We start from the raw sequence: 19,792 nt of genomic DNA, 5'->3' as shown, positions 1-19,792 counted from the left end.
ATTTGGAGTGCCACAGAAAGACTTTGGTCCAAAACACATTGCAGAAATAATCCAATTTGAGACCGCTTTAACTGCCCTGGCTCAATGCTAAGGAATTCTGAGAACTCTGGTTTTGTGAGATGTTTAGCCTTCTGTTAGAAAGCTCTGGTGCTACCATTCCCAGGATTCCCTAGCATTGAGCCAGGGCAGTTAAAGCGGTCTCAAACTGGATTATTTCTGCAGTGTGTTTTGGACCTTAGTGAATCTGAATTAAAAAGATATCATACAATTTTAAGGTTTATCACTACTAGAGTACAAACAGTATCCCTGATTTATTGCGAATATCCAGTAGAAAATGTTGTCTTTTAACCCTTAAAATGATATCTAAGATTCAAGACTCTGCTAGTAGTATCAGTTCTTGTGCACCAAACATAAGTTTGTTTCCTGCCTAATACTACAGATGAAAGAGGAGAAATGTACTTGGTACCTGAACTTTGTGGGCATATGGTCATGGGCTAGGGCAAATCACTAGCTCATGGTCCTGCTGGTGATGGATGGCTACAGTCTGGTCAGATGTCCATTTTATATATTTTTGTGCCTTTATTATTCCACTTCTTGAAGCTGGAGCTAGGAACTTTTGTTCAGGGCATGCTCACAGTTTCCCCATTTTCCTATCTATCCCACATCACAGAGTGGATGTTCTATCATGGCTGATTGGATTCTACTGAAAAACTGAGATGGAGCAAGTTGAAGAAGCCCTTGATAGAGTTGGGTGTGGTAGAGGTGGACAGGGTAGGAATGGTTTATTGGGCAAACAGAGATTAATTTATATCCTCTAATTTTTATTTCATACTTTCAAGATAACAATTTATCAATATTCATATAATCCAGACACAGAAAGCAAGAATTAGAAATGTGCACTGTGGCAAGGCCTTCTGATCATGACCATATGATCATGCGATTCACATCAAAGTAGAAATTTATAGGTATGTAGTATAATGTACCAGACTGTTCCATACTGTGTCTAAAACAGTATGTGTTCTAATAATGTAGCTCCTTGGATTTTGTCCACTTTTTGGTTATTGTTGTCTCCTTGTCCACTTGTTTCATGCTTTTTAGGGCTGTTTATAGCAATTTCTTGAACCTTCATTGACTGTTCCAAAGGTTTTCTAAAACCAGAGAGTGGTTTGCTGAGGCGGTCCTAGGTTTTGAAGGGCAAATTTTCTCCCCTTAAATTTTTTTTGTCTTAGAATTGTTTGCCATAGTAAAAAAAAATGCTATTTCACTCACATGATGCATTATAGCACTACTGACTGTAAAAAAATTGAGAGAGAAAGAAGAACATGTTTTTTTTGTTTTGTTCTGATATGTCAAAATTAAAAAGAAACCCACTTGGCAGTGGGAAGAAAGTGTTGTAGCTAGTGCCGAGAAGAGCCAGAAAATAGTCCTGGAAAACAGAAATGTTGTTTGGATATATTTTGTTTTTAAAAAAATACAAAAACAATAGCAACAAATATTTCAACTTCCTGTGCCCTGTATGGAAGAGCCTTTAATATTGCAGACTTTGTATTGTGCCACAAAGCTACTGAGACAATTATGCTTCTGCAAAAATACAACTGCAGCCAATGTCACAAACTCAAACTTGCTGTGATTTAATAGAACATTCTCTAGGCCATGAAGATTAGTTAAACATTACTTAGAACTTGTGTTTCTCTTTGACAAATATAGTCAGTGCTGATTCTATAATTTAAAAAAGTAGTTACAATTTTAATCTTTGAAATTCTCAGAGCAATAACCAATATTGATTATGCACTAAAAAAAATAAGTTGCAGTAGTTTAGCATAATCATAAAAGGAAATAAAATGCACAATATAATATCTCTGTCAAGAAGATTTATTTCAAAAGTATCCATATCAGAAATTATTATTAGGGGTTTTTTAATTAAAAAAATTAAAAATCGGGACCAACAAAGACACATGACTATATTATGTAAGATCTCTGCAATGCAAAAAAAAATGAGATGATTGATAAGCACAAACCATTTGTGCTCTGTCAGCTGGAAAAGAGCTACAGTTGCCTCTGTTTTCCTGGGGTAATGTGTTGGCATGTTCTATGGACTGTATGTAGTTTCCATAGCTCCTGCATACAATCCAGCCAATTAGTACACAAGACTCTGAGGCAGGGGGCATGTTCATCTGGGTGGGGAGTTGGAGACCCTTCCTGGTCTGTCTGGGGAACTGACATGTTGTCAGTTTTTTTGGACTCTGTTGTATTCCCTCTTTCTTTCCCTCCATTCATGTGCCTGCACAAGTACCTTTTTGTAACAGTAATTTTCACCTGTTTCTGTCAATATAACATTGCTTATTTTGTATCACAACTTTGGGTGGTCTTAGGATGGCACTGGATCCAGTTTGGGAGGAGATGTACCTGGCACGCCTGGCATCTCCAGTCCAGGGAGCGGACCTTAAAGGACTTTGGACTGACGGCCTCAAATTCCTATATAATTCCCAGGTGACTGAGGAAATTTACCTCCATATGGTTTCTACTTCCTGTTATCCTAAGGTTCTCCACACAGAACAGGCTGCCTGGGCTGAACTGTCTGATCCACTGTGTCATGCTACATCAAGTCTCTACTCATGTATTGACTAAGTTGGGGCCTTTTGCACTCCAACAAGGTCCCTGTGTATTTTCAATCCCTTGCACATGGCTCACTATTTACCACAAGGCTACAAGTAATGAATGCCATCAGCTTAGGACAGGAAAGACCTTTCATGTATGACAGTGTTGGAAAACACAAATCACGCAATTCAGATAACATTTATTTCTTTGTATTTATTTGTTTCATTTTGTTATAGACAAGGAGTTACAGTTTGGCCACCTAACAAAGCAGTAAGGTAGCTATAAAGCAAGGCCAAGTTTTCCATGCCCTAAAATATGCATCAGATCCCATCTGATCTTGCAAACTAAGCTGGGTCAGCCCTAGTGAGTACTTGGATGGGAGGCTGACAACAAATACTAGGTGCTATCCATATCAGAGGAAGGAATTGGCAAAGCCATCTCTGAGTACTCCTTAAGAAAACCCTGTGAAATTCATGGGGTCACCATAAGTCAACTTGAAGGCAGGCACACAGGTATGCACATGCACCGATGCACATTTCCATATGCAATTCTGAAGAATTTTCCATGCTCAAAAGTGGCCACAAAGAAAGGTTTTTAAACTTAAAAAGGAGACTAATTGTAACAATTGTGCAAAACTAATTATGAATCAAAATCCAATAATGAAGCAACAATCTTTCAAGAGTCTTCCAAGGAGGACTTACAAAGTCGTCTAAGGACATTCATATTTCACACCCTGAAATATCATACCTTTCCCAGCATTTCACTTGACTATGCCATGATTTGTAATGTCAAGCTTTTTCCCATTATTTTATCTTTGAAGTTGCTAAAGGAAATTATTTTAAAGAATATTATCATTTGAACCAATCCAATGTTCACCTGAATTTGTGAGCCAATTAAGAATATTCTCAATCCATGATTGAAAATGTATGTTTATTATGATTATCAATGGATTTATAAATAAAATAATGCCCATAGACCAAAAATGACTATAGTGTAATAATAGAAATTAGCATTGGAGCAGCACATACTTGCATATTTACAAGTACATTAAATAATGGTACAGAAAGTTTAAGAGCATGAAAATGTTCAACCCTGCAGTCCAAAGCTACAAAATTAAATATGGCCAATTGCCCTATCATGTCTATTCTAGGCATCTCACCTAATCACAATATAAAATGTTGTTATTCATCTGTATCTCTTGGAATGTTTTTATTGTATGTTCAGTGTGATTTACTTACCTGAATAAGGGGTTCAATTATTCAGTGAAATTTGTCAGACATGTAAATACTATAAGGTATTTAAAATTTCTATAATGATTCTTTAAAAATTGTAATTAAACTTACCATTTGAGGTAAATTAGCATTGCTTAAGGGAGATGTGGTCTCGCTGTTTTGCTCTCTGGCCACAATCAAATGTAAGGAACCCATGGATTGTTGGAGCAATACAATTGCCTGCTGATGGGAAATATTCTGATCCAGTGGGGTATGATTAATGGCCAATATTTGGTCTTTTTCCTTTAATCTTTGATCCCTTGCATAAAACACAGAAGATATTTAAAAGATGCTATAGTCACACTGTAATTATTTTTCAAAAAATGCCGGGGGTAGCAGTAAGGAGAACTGTCTCCTCTCATAGCTTTTGGGACTGGCTACTGCAGCAGTAGGTAAGAGTATAAACCAGTATCATTGGCTTACACTCCCCCTAGCCATTAACTCACTAAAATAGCCATATGAAACAACCTAAACTCAGGTAGGCCAAGAACCAACGTGACAGAGAATAACATAACATTTCTCCATGTGGGACACTGCTCCAGTTTCCTTGTAACAATCCCCAAGATGTACTGTTGTGCTTCAACAGCAATCCCCTCGCGGCCATTCCATTGCACGTAGAGTGGCAATGAATCACAGATGTGTCTAGCTGTTTCAACAGCCAGATACAAATGAAAGACATCTTCGGCCAAGATCTGCTCGAGTTCTCTTGAGATCTCACCAGACGATGCCATCAATCTTCATCTAGCTACAGGAACATAGCCATCTACTTCTCTGTCCCCCTCCTGGCACATTCTCCACTAGCAGGAATGCCTGTTTGGGTTGGGGAGATGTCACAGCAAAAATGAGTTGGGGGAGGGCTTTAGTGGTTCCTGATGGTGGAAGAGGATACAAACCTTTGCAATGACCAAAAGACACATATGCATCATATGTCACTAACAGATGTCTGCCACTGTCTGATTTCAGAAGCTAAGTGGGATGAAGCCTGGTTAGTACTTGGGTGGGAAAGACCGCCAGGGAATACTTGAGGGCCTTTAGAGAGGGTTACAGAGGGCTGCTACCAGTCAGAATTGACTGGGTTGATGGACCAACAAACTGAGTCACTATAAGGGCCACTTCCTATGTACTGTCTCTATGACAGTCTATATTTCAGCATTTGCACCATCTAAAATTTAGAAATATTGCAGTAACAATTTACAGTTCTGTTGTATTAGTATATGTGTGGGGCTTTTCACATGCTCAAATACAATACAAAGATTAAGAGAGCCAATGATATGAAGCCATGCTTCTCCATACTGAGAACCTGTTCTCTTCTTCTAGCATATTATCATGACAAGTAGGCTGTACAATCTGTGGAAGGTTAATGGATAAACAACCTTGCCTTAGAATAAGGGTTACTGAGCAAAACTGCTTTCTGCTCTGCTGTTCAAGAGCCATTGTTTGGCAATATGCAAGAACAGTAAGAAAATTGTGTTATGTTTCACCCGACTTGAGACATTTTGATGTGCCTTGATAAAATGAAACTAAAATCTTACCTGGCTGCTATGCTTCCTGGCTGAACTTCCTTGACAAAGATACCAGCTTCTCCAACACTTTGGTTTTTAAGAGCAACCACACTAAATCCAAGGCCTCCATTAAAAGGTTTCTCTATATCTATCTGCTCTATATGCCTGCCCTAATAAGTAAGAAAAAGAATATTAAAATAAACGATTTCTCTCTCTTAGAATACACTCACACAGTACCATTTGCCTTGATATTGTAATTTAAAATAATGAAATAAAAATCTTCAAACACCATAACATTTAAAAGCTACTTTCACACATTCTTCATGCCATGACTATGTGTAGTGTGCATATTTGCTTTCATTCAGAAAAGAGTTTGAAGACAAAACAAAAGCCAGGCATGCAGGACAAGGTGCCATTTCTCCTGAAGGGAAAAATAACACAGAGGTGCTATGGCCTGCCAACTGTCCAGAGCATAAAGATGAATTCAGAAAACTAACATTCAAACAGCTTCAAGAACTCACAGAAAGGATAGAAGATGAAAGTGAGATAGGTTATGGTTTAGCTGGCTGTCCCCTTTATTTAGAATTCTCTTTTCATTTTAGACATTATTGTATATTTTAGAACTGTCAGACACTCTGGGGGCTCAAATGAGTTATTTGGTGTGATGTATGTTTTACAGGGGCCAAATAGTTATCAGTGATGCAAAGATAACACAGCTTGTTCAAGTCTGTGTTTAAAGAAATGACATAAGTAATGTTTGTCAGAATTATAGTAATATTTTCTCCATTTCTTCACCTAATTACAAACACCTCCTAAAATCCCACACTTGAGATCAAGCCTATTCCCATCAGGTAACACCATTGTGTGTGTGTAACACACAGAGTGCAGGATCCCTAAAAGAGGGGTTGGGAAACATGTAAGACTCTGGATACTGAACATCAGCCTCCATCAGTCCTAGCCACCAGAGCTAGTGGTGAAGGGTGATGGGAGATGCAGCTCAGTTATCAGCTGTATATTCCCCATCCCTGTTCTAAAGACAGCTTCACACAGCCTGTGAAAACAGTCAGGAGGGCATTTTCGGGAAAATATTAAAAACATAAATGAGAAAAGGGCTTTTTAGGTAGGTGAAATACTAGAAACCGAAAGTTTACATAGCTCAGGACCAACAATGCTGTTTGTACTAGGCTACAGGAATTCTGTGTAAATTCAGGAGCAGTGTGATGTGGACCTGGTGACTGGTTACTCCAGATATTACTTATGGCAGCTTTTTATCTCATACAGCTCATAATCACTGTGCATGTCGTACAGCAAACTCTGCCCAAGGTCTTTCCCAATTCTCTGGTCTTTAAGATTTGTAAAACTATTCAGGTATTCATAAATATTATCCAGGCACACCTTCATCCCTTCCAGTACTTAGCCTGCCCTATATCAACCGTTTTGCAAGACTTGCATGAGGGCCAAATTGACAAGTGTCTCTTCTCACAAAAACTGGACTGTGAATGTCTTTGTTCCTTAAACAGTTGGAACATCCCATACTATCAGACCAGACCATCAAATCAGTGTCAAAGCCACTACAGCCAGAAGCTCAATGCAATACAAGCCATGTTCAGGTGTTTATAAACTGTATGCTGAAGGAACTGCATGTTACCTCCACTGTCTTACCTTTCCATGTTAGACAAGAAGGGCTGAAGAGAAATTATATTCACATTCAGCTGAATATCGCAGATGAAGAGAGATTAAAATCATACACAACTACTATCCCATTCCCTTCCCCAAGACCAGAAACTCTCATACCAAACATTCCCAGACATAGGGGGTACTGAATGCCTACAGTGTGAAAAAATTATAGATTTCATACACCAGTAGTGTTATGCCTTTACCTTTGCCATTCTTTGAATTATCATATTAAAGTCATCCATTCCAAGTTTTGGAGTCACAAGATCCACCTGATTATTATTGTTGTAAGTCACACAGAGCTTGCCATTAGCAAGAGAATGGCGGTCTGCATCAAACACCAGCAAACCTCTTCTAGTGAAATCAAAATCCACTGATCGATCTGGAGGTAGGTAAGTCAGCTGTGGGTAGCAAGGGAAGACAGTCACACAGAGCTGTGTAACTAAGCAAGGAATAGCATGCATGAAATAGCAATAATAACAACAACAACTGCAGATAGGTGTTATCAATAAGCAATAAAAACCAGCAGCTTCTGCTGTATGGTTGGACATTAGTACAGGCTGAGTCTCCCTTATCCAAAATGCTTGGGACCAGAAGTGTTTTGGATTATGGTGGTTTTTAAAAAAATAAAAAATATTGGCATATTTGCATATACATAATGAGATATCTTGGAGAGGATACTGAAGTCTAAATGTGAAATTCATCTATGACTGATGGGGACCTGCACACTTCACTGCCCATTGAATAGTGCGGGGCACAACAGTCCAAATTTTGCCTGTCTGTGGGGACTCCAGAACTGAATCCCCATGGATGGGAAGGGTCCACTGTACTTGAGGGGTTTTTGCACTGAGGGATGTTGCTCGTAAGGTCTGTTAAGGGGCTAATAGGGCTTCCTAGACTCCCACGGTTGCCCATTTCTATTTTAGACTCTACCATTCCTTGAAAGCAGGCAAGTAGCAGGCCAAAAGTAATGTTCATGACCCTTGTCCTCCCCACTTTCTCCTGAGAACAACCATTTGAGGTAGGCTGGACTGACAGGGAGAGAGAGTGTGACAGGCCCAAAGTCACACAGTGAACTTCATGGGTCACTGGGGACTTAAACCTAGATCTCCCAAGTACCAGTCCAGCATTCTAACCAGTACACTGGAATGGAAATAATATCACAGGGCTGCTTTTTACCATAAAGAGGAACTGTCACTTTGTCTTAATTAGCCACATCCAATGTAATCATGAGCATCAACTGCTGGGCAGATCACGGCTATCTATGTCATTAACACAACCTAAAGTGTTCAAGTGATGTTAGCCTACAAAAATTGAAAGCAGCAGTAATTACTTTATAAACATTTAGTTTGTCCTTTATGTTCATCATTGCACAACCTAAATTACAATCAGTTGATAATACAGTAACTAATATTATAGTTATCTTGGGAATGACAGAAGATGGAATCTCACCCAAATCCAAAATTGAGGCGCAATAGTGACAGCAATGTACACTTGAATAGTATACCCCCCAAACAAACCCACTGGCATTGATAATACTTCACATTTTGTATCTTACTTGTTCCTTCAGCTGCTTGATTGATTGCTGAAGAGTCAGCATATGATTGAATAAGGGATTCTTGAGTGTATTATACAGAAAAGCCAGATTTTCACTCTGTGAAGTGTCTCCTCTCTCATGAAGTTTCATTAGCAGACGCTCCAGAATCTGCAGCACCTGCTGCTTATCTGTTGGATCCCCAAAACATCATAGATTAAAAAGCTGCTTAATACTACTTGATTATTTGGATAATGTGGTTGTTTTTAAAGGCACCTACCCATTACAGGATTTTCTGGCATGATGGCTTATCTGTGCTGCAGTTGTCAAAAGAATCTGGATTTTAAAGTAAAAACATGAGTTAGGTCTGGCTGTTCAACATTTTCCTTTGTAGAACAGAGCTAGGAAACACATATACACACCCTTTCTAGATCTACAGGCAAGCACAATGTGATTGTGAAGGGCAGGATACAAAATAACTGTAGTGTACATAGTTTTACCCAGAGTATGAAAACAGGTGAGTGTTTTTTAATAACCAAGAAATATTTCAGCTTAAACTGAATGAGACTGTATTAAAGAAACATCCTTGTTTCTGTTTAAATAGCTTCCTGCTATACCTAAACATCATAAACTTTCACAAATTTAAAAGGACATCCATTCCATTGTATTTTCCTGTGCAGATATATTTATTTCATGTTGCCACAACACAACACATACATTGCTTGCTCATTTAAATATGCTATGTTCCACAGCTGCAACAATCACATTTATGGGAACGACACCCACCTTAAGAGGTTGTACTTTGCTCTTCCAGATAAGTAAGCAACAAAAAAATCTCACTCAACAACAGTTATCTCTAAGTAAACATGTTAAGAATGCACTATGGGAGTCTGGGTCCCACAGAGTTCAGCGGGATTTACTCCAAAGAACGTCTATTTAGGATCGCAGTCTTAATCATTGCTAAGTCTGGGAAACTGAAATTTATTTTGCTCCCCTAGTTACAGGATGGCAATGGCAAAACTCTTGTGAAGAAGCCTGCCAAGAAAACCCTAGGATAGGTTCACCATAGAGTCACCATAAGTCAAACATAACTTGGAGGAACACAACAACAAAGCTAGCAGAGTGACTCATCGTTCATGCAGAAAGTCACTCCAATCCTACATACACTTATTTGGATACAAACCCCACAGAAAGAGAACTTGCATTTAACAGTCTCCTGTAAAGTTACAGAATCAGGCCATAAGATTATTCACAATTAACTTACATTACGTTTATTTTAATAGTATTCACAGCATGTCCCTCTGCGTATTTATTCAAAAGCCTCATCAAGGATAGTTCATGAGGTCACACGTTTTTTCAACAGCACAGAACCACTTGAGACAACACCCAACCCTCACAGATTATTTAACTGCATTTGATTGTAATGTATTACTTAAGCACATCAAGAAAAAGAAAATGAATTTAGTTGGTTCCACTTCTGATGATCCCTCAAATCTGCCTCTAGTGCCCAAGCCCTATGTATCTCATCAGCACCAACGACAATATTCTGCCACTGGAGGAAAAGTACTTTAGTGGGACAAATCATGCAAGGTGCAGAAACAGGTGCCACACAGAGAAAGAGAGCAAATGACTAACAGGAGGCAGTGGATTTTCCTTCATAAATTGGTTTTAAATTGTCTAGTTTTGAGTGATAATGATTTAATATACTTTGAATATTTTTTAAAAATTGTTATCCTTTGCCCTAAACTGATTTTATGTTAGACACCCAAAGATCCTGGGATATAAGACAGGATATAAATAATTTCAATAATTGAATAAATAAATAAATAAATAAATAAATCTACTTTGGCAAATGAGCAGCTTACTTCATCTGGCTACCCTCTAAGGATTTAGCCACACTGTAGAAATAAAGCAGTTAGACACTACCTTAACAGTCATGACTCTATCCAGCAGAATCCTGGGATTTGTCATTTGGCCAAAGTGGATTTATTTATTTATTTGGTTATTTCAATTAAACTTGCCATGAAAGTGGCCAGAAAGAACCATTAACTGGCAATGTAAATATGTACAAAAATTTTGGGAAATAGTAATATTAGAGATAGAAAATATTATGAATGTAAACATAGATAGAAAACCAAATATAGTATTGCTATCAATTGAATAATGAAATAGAATTGAAAAAAGAAGAAAAAACCCTTGTTACAAATTTGTTTACTGCTGCAAGGTTAATCATAGCAAGAAATTGGAAAATGAAAATAAATGTGAAATTAGAAGACTGGTATAAAGAAGTTTGGAAGTTAGCGATTAATGACAAATTAACACGTAAAATGAAAGCCAAAAAAAAAAAAAAAAGGATTATGGAAAAGAAATGATTTTGATGAAATATGGAAAAAATTTATTGAAAATGTACTAAGAAAAGAAGATGGGAAATTACCTCCACAGGAGGAGTTAAAATTTTGGATGGAGTATAAAGAAGGGAATGGCTCTGGGGGGAAAGGGGTGCACTGAGGTGATATTTAGGCCTGTTACAGACAGCCAAAATAAAGCTGCTTCAAGTCACAGTGGAGGTATGGTGTTTCAATGATGCATGCGTCCGAAGAGTCCAGAAGTCGCGCCAAAGCCACGCTCCAGCCCTAAGGACTGGAGCGTGGCTTTGGTGTGGCTTCTGGACTCTTAGGACGCATGCATCATTGAAACATCATACCTCCACTGTGACTCGAAGCAGCTTTATTTTGGCTGTCTGTAACAGGCCCTAGTTTTTAAAAATAAATAAGATGTAAAAGTATATGGATGGATGGAAAGAATAGTAAAATTTGTTTTGTAAAATTTCAAAAATATTAATTTAAAAAAGGACAAAGAATCATTAATGCACATCTTTTTACTTTCAGGATTTCAGCAGCAATGCATTTCCAATATTGCTTTATTTGTGCAACTGCTTGTGATAATCATTCGCGCAATTACTTGCAATTTTCTGCTACATTTGTGGGATGCTTTAAATGCACTTTCATCTCTCTTTAATGCTGAAATTAACCCCAGTGTGATAAATTCCATAGTCCAATGCTCAAACCACTACACCACCCTGAAGGTAAGTAAGGAGGCAGCAGTTATGCTCAGTCAGGGATCAGGGGACTCTTCTCAAGGTGCTGGGATCTCAAGCATCTCAAAGACAGTAACTCTAGGGCCTCATTCCCACTTACAGATAAATCAGTGTGCAATCCGAATCAATGGATCAATTCGACATTGGACTGTGGTTTTCTGTCATCAAAATAACCCACTTGTGGTTCGCATTCACAAATCAATTGATTCAAAATGATTCAGCTTCAGCAGGCTGAAGGGCAAATTTGAATTGATTCAGATCTACTTGTGGTTCACACTTGCGATGAATCGACTGCATTGAAAAGATGTGGGGGGGAAATCAGCATCAAAAAGATGCAGGTTAATAAATAATAATAATAAAATTTTTATTTATATACCGCCCTTCCATCAGATCAGGGCGGTTTACAACAATTAAAATACAATAAACAATAAACATTAAAATCATACACAAATTACATAAAACATAAAAACAAAAGGCCCCAGGTTAGCCAATCCCGTTGTCGGTGCGGCGGGGGGGCCTATGGGACCTTATTCAGGTTAAATGGGTCTGGTGCATGGCCCCCTTCAGCAAATCGATTTAAGTGGGAGCCAGGGTTGTTTGAACCAGTTCAACCCAAATTGCAATCTGGTTTAAAAGGTAGTGGGAATGAGCCCTACAAGGGGTTTTCTGGGTCAGATTTATTCAGAGAGGGCTTACCTTTGCCTTCCTCTGAGGCTGAGAGTGTGACTTGCTACAACCTAAGAAGACCAGAGTTTCAGCGGTGACCCAGAGGACCTTTTCATCAGCCGCTCTGGAATGACCTCCAGATGAGATGTGCCATATTCCCACCTTGGAAACCTTTACAAAGGCTATTAAGACAGATCTCTCCTGACAGGCCTTCCCAGACTAGGTTAGATGCACTAGATCCATTAGACCTGCCTCCCCCTCTATTGACACCTCTACTGCTACTGATACCAAAATTGTTTGATACCATCACCCCCGCCCCCCTCCTCTAGAGGAAGAGTCATTTCTTCCGCCAATCTGCCCAAAATTTTAATGTATTCCTATTAGATAGTTTTACATTTTTTGATGTTTAATCTTTTTTTAATGGGTCGATCACTGCTTTATGATTAGGGGGAGGGTTGGGATTTGGAGGGGTTTTTTAATTGTCATTTTTAATTGTTTGATGTTTTATTTATACTGCTCGAATCCACTTTGATTCCTTTGTGGAAAAAGCAGAATACAAATAAATATTATTATTATTATTATTATTATTATTAAAAGTCACCCAGTGGGCTCCCATGGCTGAGCAGGGATTTCAAACCCTAGTCTCTATAGGCGTCATCTGATGTTCAAACTACTACTCCAGGCTGCTTCCCCGCCTTGCTTCACCTTAAGTTCCTAAGACCCTGACACTTTGCCAGATTGCAAAACCAGAGGCAGGCAGTCCAGCAGCAAGGGAGCTGGAAAGGTGGTTTGCTGTTGCTGTTGCTGTTGTTGTTGTTGTTGGGTGCCTTCAAGTCAGTTTGGGGTTTCCTTGTCAAGTTTCCTCACAGGGAGGGGTTTGCCTTGGTCTATCCTCTGAGGCTGAGAGAGTGTGACTCTCCCTAGATCCCCCAGTGGGTTTCCATGGGAAAGTGGGTGCAGCAGTTGAAACTGGGGCTGACCTTCACTCCCTCCCCCCCCCCTCGCCTAGTTTCCAAAAAACCCAAACCAACTCCCATCCCTAGAAATCCCACATTCCTGCAGCAGGGGCAGTTCAAAGCGGTGTCGAAGCGGATTGCTTGCCCAGTGCGGAGGAGAGAGAGAGAGAGAGAGAGAGGAAGTGAAAGCAGAAACTCTGAGCCTGTCTGAAAGCCACCGAGGTTAAAAATCCCAGACCTGGAACTGTGCAAAGTGGAGGGCAGCCTGGAAACTTCAACCCTTTTCAGGAAGTAGAGGGTGTTAGATATATATACAGTATATCTCTCTCTCTATGTTGTCTGAATGCCCAGCTGCCCCCTCCAGGACCCTGGCAAGAGAGAGCCAGGGCAGCCCTTTCCCTCCTAGGCAGCCCCTTCCTTACCTGCTCTGGGCGGAGGAAGGAGCAGAAGCAGAGCTCTCCCCCGGCTGCCTGCCTTTGCTGCTGCTCTTCTTCTCTGGCTCTCCTTCTTACCTGGGCGGAAGCAGGAGTTTGGGTTTCCCCCTCACCTGCAACACAGGAAGCCGACAGGAAGAGGGAGCTGCTTCGGAGCCAATGGAAGCCAGGCCAAGGAGGGAGACTCAGGGGCCATCCGCACTGGAGCTGGAATCCGGGTTGAGACCGCTTCAACCCCCCTGGCTCCAGTGCTAGGGACTGCCCTGATTAATTGGACTCTCAATCGCCCCCCCCCCCCCGATAGGGACCATCCTAGTGAGTGACTGCCCAAGATGTCCTGTTTCCTGCCTCTGGCTGGTTTCCTTGATTTTCCTTGTATTTTATCATTACTTATCATGTAATTACTGTATTCTGGTGATTTGTTTTAAGGAGGGGGGAGGGGGTTTATTTTATTGCATTGTATGGATTTTGTGGTTGTAAGCCGCCTCGATCTTATTGGAGAGGCGGGGGAGAAATCAATTTATTATTATTATTATTATTATTATTATTATTATTATTACTTTGTTGTGGCCCCTGGGTTCTCTGACAGAGAAGTCTCAGTGTCTCACAAACACCACAGCTCCCAGAATTCCCTAGCAATATTTATTTTAATTTAATTGTTATTCTGCCTTTCTCCCAAAGCAGGACCCAAGGCGGCTAACAACACAGAGAGAACGCATGACAATTGTACAGCTAAAATCGTAAAAATAAATTACAAATATAAAATTTAAAACATACAAGGTTAAACATGATCATCTAAAACCAACCCCCTCATCCTCATTGAGCCAGGGCAGCTAAAGTGGTTTCAACGTGGCTTATTTCTGCAGCGTCTTTTGGACCATGAATTCAGGGGTTTGTAGTTTTGCGAGACACTGAGCCTTCTCTGTCAGAGAGCCCAGGGGCCGCAACAAACTACAAATCCCAGGACTCCATAGCATTGCGCCATGGAAGTCAAAGCGGTGTCAACCTGGATTATTTCCACAGTGCAGATGGAGCCAACACTGGATGGGAGACCACCAATGGAGACTATGGGCTCTATTTCAGAGGAAGAAACTACAAAACAAAACACCCTTGAGGACTCCTTGTCTCAGAAATCCCTACCTCTGGGCCTATGATGAGCCCAAGGTTTTCTAGGAGTCCTCAGAGGTGGTTTCCTCCCAGTTTCTTCCTCTGAAATAGAGTCCACAATACCTAATATTCATTGGTGGTCTCCCAACCGAGTACTAACCAAGGGTAACCTTGCTTAGCTTCCAATATAGGAAGGGATCTGGTGGCTTTAGGGGGCCAAGTGGCATCCAGACAAAATAGAAAGTGAACACAGAGCCACCCCCTGTTTTAAAAAACCAAACAAACATGGGGAAGGGGGAATGAATCAAGGGAGAGAAACCAGCTAAGTTCTTTCCCAGCTAAATGCATTCTTGGGAAAGGAATCTGGTTGGTTTAGTAGCTTTGTTTATGAAAGCAGCAATGTGCCAACCGAAACTCAAGACATTCAGAAATTATGAGTCACTGTTTTGGTTTTTTTAAAAGCTGTCTTTTTAAAGATCTTAGGTACTATATTGTTGGGAAACCATTTTAAAAACTATTTATTAGATATGTGGTTTATTTATACCCTGCCCTTCTCCCAGCATGGCCCCCAAACACAGCACTAACTACTCTTATGCATAAAAAGGAGGAAAGGATGGGGAAGAAAATAAATAAACATGGCAGTACCTTTGAGACTATCTGGTTTTTATTTCAGCATGAGCTTTCATGAATATAAACCAAGTTCGTCAGAGGCAAATAAAGCATATAGAATGCTTAAAAAAATGAACAACAGTTGCAGATGAGATTTTTTGTCTGAATTAACGACTCCAGGAAATCATCGCCCATTATGAAGCATAGTACAATTTGGAAAAGTTACTTTTGGGAGCTATAAATCACAGAATCCCCCAGGGAGAATTCTGCATATTGTAGTCCAAAAGAGGCACTTGAAGCTCTGTCACATAAGAATCTTGTTGGCCGTTATTTTACCAGATCTTGGATCACAACTTCAAAAAAACCCTCCATAAACAATATTTCGTCTCAGTCTGATACCACAAAACTAGAGTCCTGTGGCAAGTGTGTATAAAGTGAATGCTTTTTGTGCCTTAGTATTTGGTGTACTCACTTTATCACATATGCAAATGTTATCCTTTTATGCAGATAGAGGCCTTGAGAAAAGGAGTGTGGGAGACGATAATACACCTGGGAAAAATAAATACAAAGTGGGGCTAGGTGACTCTATCAAAAGTGCAAATGATCACTTACATGGGGTACAAGTAAAAACAGGATCCATCCAGTTTAAAGAACAAAATATCTAATCAGAGTGGGTGAGACCCATTCCCATCCAGTAATCAATGGCAACACAAAATGAACCATGTACGTAGAATACCCAAAGGTATTCCATACCAAGTAAACAAATCCCAATCTCCATTGAGCAAAGTCTGCCAGTATTATGGTACCATCCTGTGGAAGTCTACACATACTAAGTTCAGAATTCAAAGACACAGCCGTTTTAGTCTAGATCAGTATGCAAAAAGGGATCTTGTAGCACCTTTGAAACTATCTGAGAAATAGAAGTTGATAAGCTTGCACAGATTTAAGTCTATGAATTTCAGAAGATTTAAATGCACTTCCCTGATTTAAGACCGTTACTCTTTTAAGACTGCAATCCATGAGACAAAGGACCTTATCATAGTTTCATATAAATATATTATGCCATGGGCACTTTTATTTTTATATTGCTTTTTTAGGGGTACACAATATGAACTCTTGTTCACAACACTGGATTGTTTCTGTGACACACAGCGATTCCCAAATTCTGGCCTTCCAGGTGTTTTGGACTTCAGTTCCCATCAGCCCAGACCATTGGCTGAGATGGCTGAGGCTTCTGGGACCTGAAGTCCCAAAACCTGGAGAGCCAAAGTTTGGGAATTGCTGCTTGACTATATCTTCAAATTCTCTTTTCCTGGTCACTCACTACTAGCAGAGATCCTATTAATTCCCTGCCATTCTCCTTGTACAGCAGTGGTTCTCAATTGGTGGGTCATGACTCCTTTGGGGGTCGAACGACTCCTTTGGGGGCACATCACCTTAAGAGATGCAATATTATTTTGGCAAGTTTCTGCACATGGCATTTGAAGAAAAAAATTAACAGGACAGAAAAACACTCTGCAAAAGCAAAGATAGTCTTAGCCAAGCTAAGACTATCAGAAAACACATATTTCCACTGGTCTTAGGAACCAAGACATCACAATTTTATGGTTGGGGGTCACCATAACATGAGGAACTGTATTAAAGGGTTGCAGAATTAGGAAGGTCGAGAACCACTGTACAGGATCCAAGGTGTCTGTCTTGGTAGCAGCATCCTGGTTGTAGAATGCCCTCAGCAGGAAAAGTCTCCTGGCACCTATGTTGTGCACTTTTCAATGCAAGATGAGCACTTTTCTATTTTCTTCAGTCAATTAAATCCTAAAATCTCTTAATACTTTTAAACTTCATTTAAAAAAATAGTATTCTATACTCTTGCTACTATATTTATTTCCATTTATGTGACTGCTTTTATTCCATTTGTGGTTTTAAGATTTTTGTTGTGGGCCTCCATGTCATTTTTTACTTAAGTCAACCCTATCATATAGGATTTTCTTTTCTCAGAAAGTTTTTTCAAAGCAGGTTTGCCATTGCCGTCCTCTGAGTGTGACTTTCCAAAGGTCACCCAGTGGGTTTTTATGCTTGACTAGAGATTTGAACCCTGGTCTCCAGAGTTATGGTCTAATACTCAAACCACTATATCGTGCTGGCCCTCCTTTAAGATTTTACTACTTTTTATAGTTTTTTATGAGAACTCCAGAGAGGCTAAGAGCAGCACAGGAAGGGTTTGAAATTCCCAGACCTTGCTGTAGAGCAAGACATGGTTATAGGCATAAGAACAGTCAGGTTTTGAGACACATAGTAGTGATTCCACACCTAATCTTACAATGTTACAAGAGGGGGGAAAGAGAGCCTTGGGAATTAGGGAAATACTTTTTTTGTGTGTAAATGTATGTTGTTTTGTTACTAACTTGCTTTTGTTTCATTTTGCTGGTACTTTTTGTTTTGTTATTGTTGCTGTTCATTTCCTTTGTTTGTGTAATTGCATGTTATTTTAATTGTTAAAATTCAAATAAAAACATTTTAACTGAAAAAGAAAAGAGAGAGGGGGGGATTATAAATGAAATGAACCCAGAGAATAGTGTGCAGCATGTGGTCTATATTTAGCTAATACTACTATTTTGTGGTTTTGGCTAAAGGAAATACTTTCTGACTTGGTATCAGCAGATGGAACTATTTTACTTAGCTAATTTCAAATTGGGACTTCTAGAGATGAAAGAGGCTTGCAAGGAGCATTATGAAATGTTAGTGGTTCACAATAATGAATCATCAAAATAAGGAATCCTATTACATTCAGCTCTGGAGTCCAGGATTCAATTCCCAGCTCAGCTATGAAACCTACTAGGTGAACTTGGGCAAATCACATGCTCTCAGCCTCAGAGAAAGGCAATGGCAAACCTCCTCTGAACAAATCTTGCCAAGAAAATCCTACAATAGGTTTGCCTTAGGGTTGCCAGAGGTCGGAAATGACTTGAAGGCACAACAGCAACAAAGTTCTGTGTCACAGGCATTCAGTATTATTACATATTACATTCAGTAGAGTGGGCTGGGCTGCCCCAGAGACTTGCTGCCTGAAATGGAGCAAATGGTGACCCACTCATCACCAAGTCACAGTGCATCGTACCCAAGGCCAGACTAGTGATTTTTGTGGCTGAACCAGAAAATCCTGCAAGCACATCTTCCCCCTCCCTAGCAGTATAACAAATGTATTGTCTTTCTTTATAACACTTAAAATGGCTTGCCTGAGGCAGTGGATTACCAATATGCTTACTGATAGCTGACCCAGAGATAATATTATCAACTTGGTTGGGAATTCTTTATGTTAAGGTGTGTGACAGTCCTAGTCTATTGGCAATCTTCTCTCTCCACAGTGATTTTTCTATCGTAATCCTGTGCACACATTTTCAGAAGGAAGTTTCACAGAACCAGCAGGGTAGATTTCAAAGAAGAGTTGGCGAAACTAGAGAAGACTGGATAATCTTGACCCGGTCCCTAAACTGCTCCAACCAGGAGTTCTTATGAGGGGCAGTGGCAGAAATATCCACATCCCAGCCACCCAGGCCAATAAACCTTTTTGGTAGCATTGTTTCCAAGCAAATTCACATCAATTTGTGGCCCAGGCAGAATTGAGTATTCAACCTTAACTGGGGTGTGACTATCACACCGGGAAAATTAGGGGATTACAAAGACATTTTCCCAGGAAAGTCACACAATCAACAGTGAAGATTTTCAGATGACATTGCAGTCTAAGAGGACTTATCTCAGGAAGAACCAGGAATGGTCCAGCAACAAACCATTCATGGGATTTTGCCGTTGGAGCATTGCTGGTTTTTCGTGGGATAAGCCTTCTCAGATTGCGATAAGTGTGAAAATCTTTGCCACGATCGCATGACTTTCCCAGGAAAATGTCTTTTTAATCTCCTGATTCCCCCCCCCCCCCCCTGTGCTAGTCTCCTTAGTTTAGAAAGGAAAGAGGAGGGCAAAAGAAGGAATCTAGCAGCATCATTGATTTATTCTAGGATGAGTTTTTGATGGATTTCAGTCCACATTTTTTTTTCCATTTTCTCTCTTTTTTTAAGAATCCACTGATCTCATCTGTGTTCAAGCTACTTTATCTGTTCACATCTCTTCGCAACCCTTTACATACTTATTCAAGCAAGGATTTACTAGTCAATTTTGTCTTTTGGCAAGACAGAAATCCTGTGTCTTTCCTGAAATTTTCCAGGTAACTGGGCACAAGATTGAATATCTCTTCAAAATAATATATTTTACAGAGAAGCAAACATTTACTAAATTTTAAGCTTTTCCCCTTTGTCCTGCAGGAGTGGATGTCCATTTGTGTTATGGGAG

At 39.7% G+C, this 19,792-nt stretch overlaps 1 protein-coding gene across 8 annotated transcripts in view; it reads right to left on the bottom strand.

The window, feature by feature from the left end:
- The window catches only part of PATJ (PATJ crumbs cell polarity complex component), a 210,028-nt gene extending 196,227 nt beyond the window's left edge, over positions 1-13,801 (bottom strand). For all 8 annotated transcript variants that reach the window (XM_089515294.1, XM_089515299.1, XM_089515296.1 and 5 more), the window contains exons 1-6: positions 13,721-13,801; positions 8,860-8,915; positions 8,604-8,770; positions 7,252-7,446; positions 5,402-5,541; positions 3,942-4,128 (exon numbers count right to left, since the gene is read on the bottom strand). In XM_089515294.1, coding sequence (XP_089371420.1) covers positions 3,942-4,128; positions 5,402-5,541; positions 7,252-7,446; positions 8,604-8,770; positions 8,860-8,881 — 711 coding nt within the window. In that variant the 5' untranslated portion in view covers positions 8,882-8,915; positions 13,721-13,801. The remainder of the gene's footprint in view (positions 1-3,941; positions 4,129-5,401; positions 5,542-7,251; positions 7,447-8,603; positions 8,771-8,859; positions 8,916-13,720) is intronic.
- Positions 13,802-19,792: the final 5,991 nt, after the last annotated feature.

The sequence above is a fragment of the Sceloporus occidentalis genome, unplaced genomic scaffold (assembly GCF_023333645.1).
Source record: "Sceloporus occidentalis isolate IW3139 unplaced genomic scaffold, rSceOcc1.0.p SCAF_3, whole genome shotgun sequence".
NCBI classification, from domain to species: domain Eukaryota; kingdom Metazoa; phylum Chordata; class Lepidosauria; order Squamata; family Phrynosomatidae; genus Sceloporus; species Sceloporus occidentalis.
This window is presented reverse-complemented; position numbering and strand designations above follow the sequence as displayed.